Source organism: Ambystoma mexicanum, chromosome 10, assembly GCF_040938575.1.
Source record: "Ambystoma mexicanum isolate Mex_15411 chromosome 10, UKY_AmexF1_1, whole genome shotgun sequence".
NCBI classification, from domain to species: Eukaryota; Metazoa; Chordata; class Amphibia; order Caudata; family Ambystomatidae; genus Ambystoma; species Ambystoma mexicanum.
In genome coordinates this window covers 1,017,611,995-1,017,625,034 of record NC_090932.1, presented here as the reverse complement: position 1 = coordinate 1,017,625,034, position 13,040 = coordinate 1,017,611,995, and the positions used below count along the sequence as shown (strand labels likewise).

At 46.5% G+C, this 13,040-nt stretch overlaps 1 protein-coding gene across 1 annotated transcript in view; it reads left to right on the top strand.

Moving 5' to 3' along the window:
* ABCF3 (ATP binding cassette subfamily F member 3) overlaps positions 1–6,980 on the top strand; it is a 981,204-nt gene extending 974,224 nt beyond the window's left edge. The window contains exon 21 of the mRNA XM_069618825.1: positions 5,478–6,980. Within this exon, the coding sequence (XP_069474926.1) occupies positions 5,478–5,636 (159 nt within the window). The 3' untranslated portion in view covers positions 5,637–6,980. The remainder of the gene's footprint in view (positions 1–5,477) is intronic.
* Positions 6,981–13,040: the final 6,060 nt, after the last annotated feature.

The following is a 13,040-nucleotide window of genomic DNA, read 5'->3' as shown; positions in this document are numbered from 1 at the left end:
TTTTCACTGTACACAGTACTAGAGTTAAGTGGGCAAACCTTTAATAAATTATCATTGCATGGGTTCTAAACTGTTTCACTGCTAGGCATTGGATAGTTTCGCTCCAGGGTTCAATTGCTGATGTTTATCTGTCGTCCTGGCTCTCCCTCCTTCCCAACTGACAGGCCCGAAAAAGCTGGCTGAAAAAGATAGCTGTCACTTTAACAGTTTTAGAAGGGGATGGGCCTATGTCACGCATGCGTACCACCGCGCGCCGGGCCCACGCCTTACCCTCACGTCACCAACGGCCCACACCCAGTTCCTGTTTTTCCACCTACTGGGTAGGTCGGAATTTTTTGCTGCGCTGCGACTCCCTTTTCTGGCTGTCCTATGGCTGTCCATCCCTTTTCTCCTACTGATTGGTTCTTTATTTTATTTGTTATATTTGTGGTGCCTCGCTGTACGCATGCCGTATGTGATAGGCTTCAAGCAGCGCCTCCGTTGCGGAAGCATTTTTCAGTGCTGTCTGGGTTTACATCACCTGGTGAGTACATGCATAGTTTGCTGTGGAATTCACCCGAGGTCTCTGCAAACTTGCCTTATCTCCATGTCCGAGCTGGGACCGGTATCAAAGGTGAACAAGGACTTAATTCGGAATAGGAGGGAGGCCCATATCGGTAAGAGGGGGACTATACCTTCCGTTGAGGTACTAGTTTCAGCACCGGCTGTCGGCACCCAAGAGAAGACTGCCTCCTCAGTTCTGGAGTCTTCACAGGACCGTTCAGGGGGAAACCCAAAGCCTGTTCACCTGAAAGTACCTCTGGGTGGTAAAGCACTAGTACCTCCAGGTAGGAAAGGGTCACATAAGACCCACCCGTTATCAGAAGAGTTATTTACTCTGGATAAAATAACAACGGTACTGGCAAAACCCTCTATTGCCTTGGTACACCGAACAGCTAAGGGTACATGCAAAGAGGCTTGCGCCTCTGCAGTGGAATTGGTCCATTCAGATTCCCCTGTACCGGACAAAGCCAAGTCGACTTCTGCAAATAAAAAACTTCTGGTAATTCAGTACCGAAAGAGGTTTTACCCTCAACTACCGCAGTTGAGCTTGCAAGCTCCTTGGTTCCGAGGAAAGTGTTCCATGACATTGTCACTAAAGCCATGTAGGCTCTTGAAATCCTCCCAAAGGATAAGCCTGAAATGGCTGGTGTTTTTGGGAAACTGCCATCACAGCAGCCTAGGGTTCCTCTGCCCATGGAATTGTCCCTCATGGAACAAGCTCGAGCTCGTTGGGGAAAACCTCATTCCGATCGCCACATCTCCAAGGCCCTAGATAATAAATACAGGGTGCACAAGGATGAACCTTTCATTCTCATGCGAAATCTTCCAACTCGAGCAACAGTAGTCTCTGCTGCTCTGGGCACAAAGGGTAAAGGCCCTTCTGCAGCTTCAGTGCTGGACAAAAATGCAAAAGCATGAGAGACCCAAGGTAAGAAGTCTTACATCACCTCTACCTTGCAACTTAGGCAGATTAACACTGTTACAGTTCTGGCGGGATTTAATATCCTTAACTGGGAGAATCTAGAGTGATTCACTGACATGCTACCTCAGGAAGCCGCAGATGAGTTCTCTTTCTGGATCTCTGAAGGCAGAGAAGCTGCTATACAACAGCTTCAAGTTGTTAAATTCCTAACTGACACAACTGCTATGGCAGTTACTAGTTCAGTCTGCTTGCAGAGACCCACATCTGTCTACCTCCTCCCCAGGATATCCAGGAGAAGGATCTTGACCTTCCATTCGATGGCAAGACGTTGTTTGACCCATCTACAGATGAGGTCCTACAGAAATGGAAGGCCAGTGTCACATCAGCTAAAACTCTCAGCTGCATCTCGGTGAAACAACGCTATCACCAAAACTTCCAGGCATTTAAACCATGTACACAAGGCAACAGTGGCTCCTCCACTCCTGCTAAATTGTACTACTCTTCCAAGAAGAGACGGTATAGACCCAAGAATAAATCGGCCCCCTCCTCTGCCTCTAATTCTGTTCAGGAGCAGAATTAGTCTATTTGGCTTTCCCCCAGGCATGTACTCACCTTCCGCTCCAACCATCATCCAGGAGCATACATCCCCGGTAGCAGGAAGGTTTTCCAACATCCTCCCTTTGTGGAAAACAGTTACTCAAGAGGAGTTGGTGCTAAATACTATTCAACAATAACCAAAAAAGGAGGTAGGAATGAACAAAGTACAAGGGTTTCTAGGGAGACCCACTGCTTCTCCCAACTTCTCCTGGTCCAGGAAAAATTGACTTGGTAGTTGTAATCTAAAAATACAAATGTAATTTTATTTAATAGAAAAATACAAATCTAAAATGTATTCAAAAACCCACACAGAACCGTTCAAATACATAATCCGGAAAAAACCACACACATAAACATGAAATTTACAAAATACTATACTATAAACATAACATAAAGACACAATGAGACACACACTAATTCAATCTAATTATTGTGTGTACAGAAGAAAACCCCAACATGTTTCTGTCCCTATCACCACTTTGGTAGGACATTCATCAGGGTTTATCCTGTTCCAGTTCTCGTTAGGTTTCCGAATGAGTATGTCTTGGGTGAAGTTTCTCATAAAAACTGCTCTTCATGCACAGTAAACATCCATCTAATGGAGGAAGAATTCGTATGTCCTTCTCAATAGGACCTTCACTTCTTCATGGCCCCCAAAGTTGACCAGAAAGCAACACTTCGTGTCACCACGATAACTCCTAATAGGATCAGTGAAAAAAGATGTCTTCATCCGCCAAAGTCGAAAGAATTTTGTCCGTTTGATTTGGCTCGAACATTGTCAACTCTTGTTCCTAAGAACAATGACGAGTGCTCCGTGGCAATCGGAAATAAAGTTTGCTCCTCCACTCACCAGTCACTAACAGCTTGGTGGTTTCAAAGGCTCTTGGGCCTCATGGCCTCTTGCATAAATCTAGTTCCCTTTGCAAGGCTCCATATGAGACTGACCCAGTAGCATCTTGCTCTGAACTGGAATCCGCTCTCGGATCGCCAGGAAACAAAGAGCCAAATTCCAGGCCTAGTCCTAGACCCTCTGCGCTGGTGGAACTCCCCAGAGACTGTAACGGGATCTCCCTTTCAACCTGCCACTCACCAAATAGTCATAACAGACTCTTTAGACTACGGTTGGGGAGCCCATTGTCAAAGGTTGAAAGCTCACGGTCTTTGGTCCTCTCACGAAAGGAAGGACCATATACATGTCCTGGAACTAAGAGTCATGTTTTGCGCTCTAAAATATTTTCTTCCCTGACTTCAAGGAAAGGTGGTGAAAATTCAAACGGACAATACCACTGCAATGTTTTCTATCAACAAGCAGGGGGTGACTCGCTCCCGCCCCCTGTGTCTCCTAGCAGAACAGATTTGGTATTGGGCCATTCAAAATCACATTTTCTTGTTGGCGCCCCATCTCGAGGGCAAGAACGACATCCTGGCAGACAAACTAAGCAGGTTACAGTCCGCTCCGTGCAAATGGGAGCTGAAACCATCAGTAGCACACATATTTCAGAAGTGGGCCCATCCATCAGTAGGCCTTTTTGCCAATCAACACACTCTTTGTCAACGATTTGCGTCAAGGCAAGGTCAGGGTCCTCGGTCCCTGAGAGATGCTCTACATCTGGATTGGTCAAATCTAGCACTTTATGCCTTCCCACCTCTTCCATTGATTCACAAAATATTGCTGAAATTCATAATGTCGCACAACCTGACAATGATTCTAATAGCCTCATTCTGGCCTCGCCAGATTTGGTTTCCAGATCTTGAGTTAGCAGGGTATCCCCTCTTAGATCTTCCTCTTCAAGAGATCTTTTGACTCAACAAAAGGGGCAGGTTCTTCGCCCCTCCCCTCAATTGATCAACTTGAAGGCTTAGTTCCTGAGAAGCAAGCCTTCTCCCACTTGCATTTGTCAGAACAAAACATTGCTGTTATGTCGGCCTCCACGAAATTCTCCACTAAGAAGCAATATCGTAGCAAATGGTTACGTTTCTGTCACTGGGCCTTAAAACAAAACGTTAACCCTCTAACGGCATCCATTGATAACGTCATGTCTTTCATGTCTTCTCTTGTTTACACTGGTGTCAAGGTAGACACGTGCCAAAATTACTTATCAGCCATCGGTGCTTACCTTAATGGAGAACACACATCTTTTTCTCTCTTCAGCAAGGCCATTAACAGACGCTTTGAGGGCCTTTTACGTTTACATCCCCCTATTCGTGAACCTCCACCTCAGTGGGATCTCAACGTGGTCTTAGCAGCCCCAGTGCAGAAACCATTTGAGCCTATGGTTTCATGAGATTTAGAATTCCTAACTTGGAAATCAGCCTTCTTAGTGGCCATTACTTGACTAGAAGAATTGGCGAGCTGCAAGCTCCTTCTTATAAGGAACCATATTTTATGTTCCATAAAGACAAAGTTTTCTTGCATACATTTCCCTCCTTTCTGCCTAAGGTGGTTTCCGATTTTTACTTAAACCAGGAAATATGTCTTCCCGTTTTTTTCTTCCTAGACCGCATGCGTCTGCGGCAGAAGAGAAATTGCATAATCTAGATGTAGTAAGAACTTTAAAATTCTACCTTGACAGGTCCAAGCCATTTAGAAAAGCAGATCAGCTCTTAGTTACTTACGGTGGTCCTTCTCCTGGTAATAAAGCAGCAAAGGCTTCTATTGCCAGATGGGTTGTCTCTGTAGCCTTTACCAGGCACGTTCCCATTGTAGACTTCTGTAAAGCAGCTACCTGGGCTACCCCACTTGCCTTTTGCAAACTCTATGCTATGGACACATTGTCCAGAAATGATGCAAAATTCAGCCAAGAGGTTCTCCGCAACTTTAATCCTGTACATGCTGTCTCCTCCATCCTTGCTTATTCAAAGGCTTTTTACTCTGGTCCCAACCAGTTTGGAAGGAGGGAGAGCCAGGATGACGGAGATAAAAATTACCTTCATGGTGATTCAGGTTCTCTTAGTCCGGGCTCTCCGTCCTTCACAACACCCACACAGCCATCCCCTGCAGTAAACATGTACTTAAAATTCTATTGCTTCAGCGGAACCACAGGAACTGGGTGTGGACCGTTGATGATGTGAGGTTAAGGTATGGTCCAGGCACGCGGAGGGACACATGCGTGACGCAGGCACTTCCTCTTCGAAAACTCTTAAAGCGACAGCTATCTTTTTCAGCCAGCTTTTCCAGCCTGCCTGCGAATACAGGTGTTCCCAACCAGTCGGGAAGGAGGGAGAGCCCGGACTAAGAGAACCTGAATCTCCATGGAGGTAATATTTCATATTTTCATGATACACATAAATCACACAACTGCAATTTGAGCAAACTATATATCTGCATCTTGTGGAGATACAATGCTGTCTTTGTCATACACACACACACATTCCCACCCTCTTAACATGCAGTCTTTCATTTGTCTCCTCCCAGGGTGGTGTGATCCTGGTATCTCACGACGAGCGTTTCATCCGCCTTGTGTGCCGGGAGTTATGGGTGTGTGAGAAGGGCGGCGTAACCCGAATAGATGGTGGCTTTGACGAGTACCGTGACATCCTCCAGGAGCAGTTTCGAAAGGAAGGCTTTTTATAGGGCTGTGACACGATCAGAGCAAGCAAGACAGTCACACACAGCAGGACAATGGGACATTCAGTTTTTTATTTGTAAACATGGAAGACAAATTGGCATTGAGCTGCCTGACTGCACACCACAGCGATGAGGAACTCTTGCTCAGAGCATGTGTTCTGAGTGCTGGGGCTCAAAGGCCTCTGACTAAGAGTGACAAGTTAAGGGTTCTTTGAAGAAAAGCAACACATCCCTTTTGGTTATCGCTTATGCAACATGTTGCCTACGCCACAGTGCCAAGGAGTGGAGACCATGTGTTGCCTGGAGATGGCCATCTAAGTACTGTGGCGCAAGGTCTCGGACCAACATCTGAAGGAGAACAGACTGGAGTTTGCCACAAATTAAACTATTTGTACATGTGCCATGCTGATTATTGAGATTGAAGTGGTCTATGTGCTGGGCCTTGAAAGACGTTTCTGTGAAATGCTAGGACACCTGTTCATGTGTGCATGTATATTGATTTCTTTGAGATCTTTGATGATTGTTGGACAGAAGGAAAGCTATGGATGGCTTTTTTTTCTGTGAATCCTCATTTGTTAGCCCCGATTTAAATTACGTCAAAGCTGGAATCTCGTTTTTTTTTTAATCTGAAGCAAACCTATGTGTTGGTCACCAGGAAGAACAATGCTCAGAGGCTGATGGCATACCCAGTACCAGCTACTCATGTACACTTTTGCTTGCATATGCACTGGTTCTAAGTGTCGCCCACTTTATAATTCAAAAGCTTGTGCTTCAACCTGACAGTTTATTTAAATGGGTGAAGACTGTAAATTGTGTCTTCTCAACTATTAGGATTCTGCTTTTCTTTTAGCATTAGATGTGATAACATTTGCAGAAACATCCAACACAAATGCAGCCCCCCTTCTTTAACCTTTAAGACTGGCATGCAGATAAATTGCATGCAGGTTTGTTTTCACCCTTGTGCTGAAAATCCTCCCCTGCTTTTTCTTTGATTGCCAAAACTCATTACTGCTTCCAACTTACCATGCTCCTTGTCTCTCTGGTCTGTAGGTTCAATGCCCAATAGTCATGCACCATTCTTGGTTATGGCCCATGATCCCAACCCTAACTGATTCTGCCCTTAATCTAAAGTGTATTCATCTTGGTCTAGGAAACTCTTACCCACCAGTGCAGGTCCTCAAAGCATTTCACACATGCAAACTTAGTACCACCTTGTTGTCCGGGACCTTTGTACCAGTGTTGTATTAAATGAAATAACATGCACAAAAGGAAGTAAATTATTGCATCATTAAGAAAAGATGTTGCAAACAAAAATTTGAACCTGTAAATAAAACATGAAGTCCTAGTGTATTGAGGGGATTCATTTTACTGTTTTTAAATGTGATATTGTAATGGGCCCCATTCTCAAACCCAATTCAAGAAGCATTGCAACTAATGCGGAGTGAAGAATTACTCTGCTTGGATTGTTTTGAAAATATTCGAGATCTGCACAGTGGATTAACACAACATAGTGATTGTATGAAGCAGTCAAATTCTTGCGTCCCTTCCTTTTTTCCTCCATACTGCCTGTGGGATGGGACCTGAGCCTTTTGACAAACAGCAGAGAATCATAATTTTATAACCAAACGCTGCATGGCCCTGCTCCAGTCCACCCTAGTATGCCCAACTCAATCATCAGTAACTTTCTCTGTGTTGGACAGGAACAGATTGTTGCTCAGTGCTTAACCCCACAGTGCACCTCAAACAATTTTGTGTGACTGGTTCAAGCGTTGTGTGGGTTTTCCCGGGAGCTTTTCCTCTGCTGACCCACACAGCCTAATGCCTACTTTGTGCGGGAGTCTCACGCATGTGATTCCTTTGCAATGCTCGTGGCTCTCAAGCCAATCACTTCTTTGAAGGCTCACATGTGGTAGGAGACTTTCCAGAGTTCTCCGGCGCCAGAAAGCATAGACCTCACAGGATCAAAGAAAAAAGTGGATCTTTATTTTCCCCTCGGGAACCTCAAGAGAAGTATACTCTAAAGGGCCTCCCACTCTACATGGGGTCTAGTTAACCCCTCTCTACCATGCAAGCGGAAATAGTCAGACTACAGTCTGAGGTCTCACTAAGGACCGCAAAAGTACCCTGATCCAGTGCCTCCTAGTTACCGGTCTAAGAGAGGGGCTTGCCCTCACTGTGTCTACCACTCTAAATGCCACTTGGATGCCTCAGGGTGAAAGCCCTGACCTTAATAAATGGGTAATAAATGGGACACTTCTACCCTGCACAAATGGCACAGGAGGAGGGACAAACTCCCTCTAGAAGGCATGATGCAGTTTCGAACCATTACTAGCACAAATACCAACTCTGGGCTCAGTGAAGACATCGTTTTTGCAGCAGTATTCTTCCTGAGGTGCTCCATCTCGGGGTAACCACCATAATGGACTTCTGAGGGGGCACAACACTTTACAAAACTCTCCTCAGCTGCAATTCTTAGGGCATCACCACTCTCATGTAGCTTGAATGGCAGATCAGCGTAGGACAAGGCCCGTGGAAGCGTGTACCAGTCGGGTCTCAATGGCTCACGGTTGCACTTGTAGACTCTGAGGGAGCCGCTGGACGGCCTCCCACCACGCAAACATGAGGAGGAGATGTTCTTCCAGAGGGCATTCTGTGAAGCACGACTGTGCTCCAATTTACTTGTTAAAAGACGCACCTTCACACCACGCGTACAGTGGATTGTGCCAGTGTATAATCCCTATATGTCCTCCCATGTCTGGCTTCCTCCCTACAGGTATCGGGACCCATAGTAATTTTGCAGGCCCTGAAGCCTCAGTAGCCAGATGCCTCCACGCAACTGATTTACTCGACAAGAATATGCCAGAGAATACTTCCTGGCCCAGCAGATGAATCTCTAATGTCAGACTTTCATAGTAGTTTTATGACGAGTCCAAATGTTAAGGTCCTTCTTTAAGGAAATAATTCTTGCAGTACTGCCTGAATCTGTGGCATTTCCAGGAATTACCCATTAATTGCGAGCTCCACTATGACATCGAAAGTTGCCTCTGCTCTGGTGGCTGTGTACACTCCCTCCTTGAGAATAACGGTGACCCCATCCTCTCCAGTTCTACTGTGGCAACCGAAGAGACTCCCGAAGACAGAGAGTTGGAACCGCCATCTGTGAAAACCTGCCATGAGAGGCTCTTGGATGGGATAGTCCTTGTTTGATACACCCAGTCGAGACAGATGTTCTGGTGGACATTCTGTCACACAAACTGGGCAAGAGCAGCATTCCCCTACAAGCTGAAGGGAAACCAGACTAATATGGGAAAAGACCCAAAATGCCAATCCAGTCAACAGGAAGCTGGATACAAGTTACAGGAAGGTTCCTGCTGAAGATTTGTGTGTAGGCTTGATCCCTCGCCCATAGTTTTTGCATCCCTACCACAGGGCTTGCCTCTTCCTCCTCATCGGCCTCCACCCATCCCATGTTTATCACCTTGTGTAGAGAGAACACCATGGACAGGAAACTGTACAGCAACATTGTCTTGCATCTATGCCAAGCAAACTCAAACACACCATCTTAGCTGCCTAAAAAGCACATTTTGGAGAAGATTGAATATTTTGCTGCAGATCTTTATTGGAGATGGGAAGAAACAGTTTCTTGCTGGTCTGAGGAAAGAGAAAACAATTACTCATAAAATCCTGGAATCTGTGTTAGGACAGTTTTTCTGAAGTCCAACTAAGGGTTTAGTAAAATCATTCAACTGAAGCAGTACAATACTCCACTCTTAGTATAAGTCTGTAACACCTGAGTCCAGGTTAGCATAGACAGAGCAGTCAGGCTTATCTTGGGAGGGAGAGAGGGCTGTAGAATCAGTACAAAGAAATTGTAATACAAGTGATCCAAAGTAACACTGACATACTATGTATTGTAAAAATAAATGGTTTAACTACAAGTAGACCCTGATAAATCTTGGGGCAAATAAGTACCATCACAGATCATATAAACACATTCTAGAAAAACACAACACTATGCTTGAAGGTATACAGACCAAAGCATGTAAACTCGTTTGGAACACCTAACAGGAATTCTAGGGAAGTCAAACCAATAGTTACTTTTTAGATTACTTTCAGTAATATAAGGGTAGTAGACCCTAGCAGTTGTACCGTGACGCCCAGCAAGAAATCGCTTAGTAAACCAACTGGACAATATTCTTTTTATGAATAGTGGGACACTTATTCTAGGTACAATAAAAACCAGTACAATACAAAACCTATAACTCTGATTCAGATAATTGTTATTCTAGGGGAGATGGACCTTGTGTTGTAATAATCTATCACAGGTGCTTTTTAAGATCAGTGAACCACAGATTTGAGATAAACAATTACTCTTGTAACTTATTTTAGGATGGCACACACCTACCTCAAGGTAAGTAAAACCTAAAACTCTTTTAGTGTCTGTCTAAAGCAGACCAGGGAAAGCAAAGCCCGGTGTTACACTTTATGAATGACTCAAGGTTATTCTAGTTAAGTAAAACCTAATTCTGGACAGGCTAACGGCAAGTCAGGGGAAGCAAGACCCAGTTGGGAAACATACACACTAATATTCTGAAATAATCAGTTAAGTGGAGCCAACAGCATTACTTTTGGGAAAGAGGCACAGCCAATTTACAGGTGAGTAAAATAACCCTACATCTACTTTCTATTAGTATGGCAAAACGGTTTCTAAGGAAAGACAAATGTTACATATACCTTCAGAATACCACAACATTACTAAGGTAAGGAAAATAACCTTGCATATACTTTTCATAATGGCTGACATTCCTAAGTTAAACAATAGCTTTTGTAACTGTTCACTCTGAGCAACAGTTACCAACCAACTTCTTTTACAATTAATTAACTTTTGCACACTTGTTGTTCTTTTCAAGGCAGAACACTTTTCTTATCCAGTCCTTCCCTTATTGCATGAGTTCACTCATAGGCAGTAGAGGGACCCTAGTAGTCTAGCTGCTAGCTGTAGGCATGTCGAGATAGGGTTCAGTTGCAGGTAAAGTCAGAGTTCCAGAGGAAGACTGTTCAAACAAGTAAGTATTTCACTTTAAAGTTAGTTGATGGTCCAGGGATGACAGGTTCCCAATCACAGAAAACATCCCAAAGCCATGCAGAAATCGCAAAGGCTTAAGGTAGGTAAAATACTCCAGCCAACACATTACCTCATCACAAAAGAAGAGTTGCAGCAGGAAGACTTCAGTATATGCAGCCAAAAACCCAGTCGATGGATTCCTTCATTAAGAAGACAGGACTCTGAAAGGACTTTTGCAGCAAGGGTCACAGGGAAGGCTCTGTGCAAGGTGTTCCTCTCAGCTGGATGCAGCTCTGTGGATTTGGCACCTTTTTCAGGAGCACAGAAGAAGACAGAATATCGCCAGTTGGATTCTCGTAGTTTGCAGGGTCCAGCACTGTTTTGGGGACTTTTCGGACTGGAATCGTGCCTCTGGAGATCCAGCAGGATGCCCACGAAATTTCTGCGAGATTAGGAATTCGTAAGACCGTGCAACGCACAATGGCTCGAGGTCCCAGGGTATTGCAGCCCTGCAAGGTCGCAGCACGGCATGGGATGGCTCAAAATGCAGGTCTTCTTGAGTCTATTGGGTCTCACCAGGGTCAGGTCATCCTCGGAGTCCCCAGGTTGAATGGAAGGAAAGGTAACAGCAGGCTCTGGTTACATAGCAGGCTCCCCGGTAGCTGGAAATCATTTCAGCTGGCCATACATTCTTCATCTTCCTCTTCGGTTTTGGTTCCAGTGGTCGACTACTTCTTCTTCAGCTTCTAGGATCTGACTTTTATGCAGGAACCCAGCCAATCAAACAGCCTTGCAACATTAAAACTTGGGTGTTGGCAATCCTTTCAGGACAGCCAGCCGCCCAGTTTGAACTGGATTCTCACACTCGGGCTGGAAGACAATGGACTGCAGAGTTTCAGAATCCTCATTCGCTTCCTGCATTCAGGCCGTCACCCCGTGCAGCGGTGAGCAGGTGACTGAGGAGGCAGGCAGATCGCGCCTAGTATAGCAGCAGTAAACACCGGAGGCTCGTAGCCGATCGGCTGAGACCAATCCCGGCACCTGACAGTGAGACTGGAGCCGACCCGAGACCCGGCTGGGCCAAGACCCAGTGGGAGCCAAGACCGCACGAAGCCATAGCGAATAGTCAAGAATGACCGAGGTCCACGCGACTCACTTGACAAGCCAGGCAGGCACATCAGCCTGCATACCCAGCCCTGAGGAGGGCAACACCGCACAAGGGTAGGGAGCGCCTGGTGCAGCTCGGGCTGCGTGTTAGACAGAGGACCAGAATACCCAGCCAGAGGCTGCCGTGCTGGGTCTCGGCCCGGGACAGCGGGGGGGTGTGAGGACCGCTGAAGGAGCCCAGGGAGAAGTAGGGGGTCTGAGTCCCCGGCCCCAGAGAGAAAAGCGCATTTGTGAGGGAGAAGAGAAAACAGAGTGGACAGCCCGTGGAGACAGGTACATCCGCAACCCCCCCCCTCCCCACAGCCCAAGAGTGCAAACGGAGTGATAACAGGCCCCGAACTGGGCGCGGAGTGGAGGGTAGCCGGGGCCATGTGTCGACGCCCTGAGCAGTCCATAAACAGAAGTCTAAAGTAAAGAGAACAAACGCACCAAGGAAGCGGTGAGCCCCAGGGAACACAGTGCCCAAATTTGCCATGCGCCAAGCAACCGGGAGGAAGCCCTGTCATCTGACCACCGGCTGGGAAGGAGGATACCCAGGAAAGTGGAAGGGGGCCATTTCGAGTAGCTGGACTGGGCCCGCGCTGTGCATACGGGCCAGGGACCACCCACCGCTGCAGAAACCGAGGGGTGATTTGAATGCTAGCAACAAGTGGAAGCCGTCGAACACACAGGCAGCAATGCTTATTGAGAGCCTTAGGATCAGCAAAGCCCTGACAATATGGAGCAGTAAAGCACTTTGCAACAGACCGCACGCATAACTCTGAGGGGCCCAACAGCCTTAAAATCACTGTGGCAGCCGGTGTAGGCCCAAGTCAGCTTTGGTAACACCCTCCCCAAGAGGGTACAAGAAGAGGGAAGCACTGTACAGGGACAAGTAGACCACGGTGCCCCTCACCCTCCACACCTTTGAAAGCGAAAAGGCACGACAATGGGACAAAGCGGATGTGACACTCCTCTCTACACCACCCGACAAGCGAAGAATAACGAGGAGCCCTCTCGGGGGCACCGGCCGGCTAAGGGCACAGACACGCCCCAAGAAGAGGTAACGGGATAGTGTAGGGGGGGGGACAGCTCTTCGGAACCGCAGAGGTGGCTTATCCTCAATAGAGAGCAAACCAGGCCGAGCCCAACCGCCTGACGTGAACGGTGACAAGGCAAAACTAGTGAGCCCTCACCCA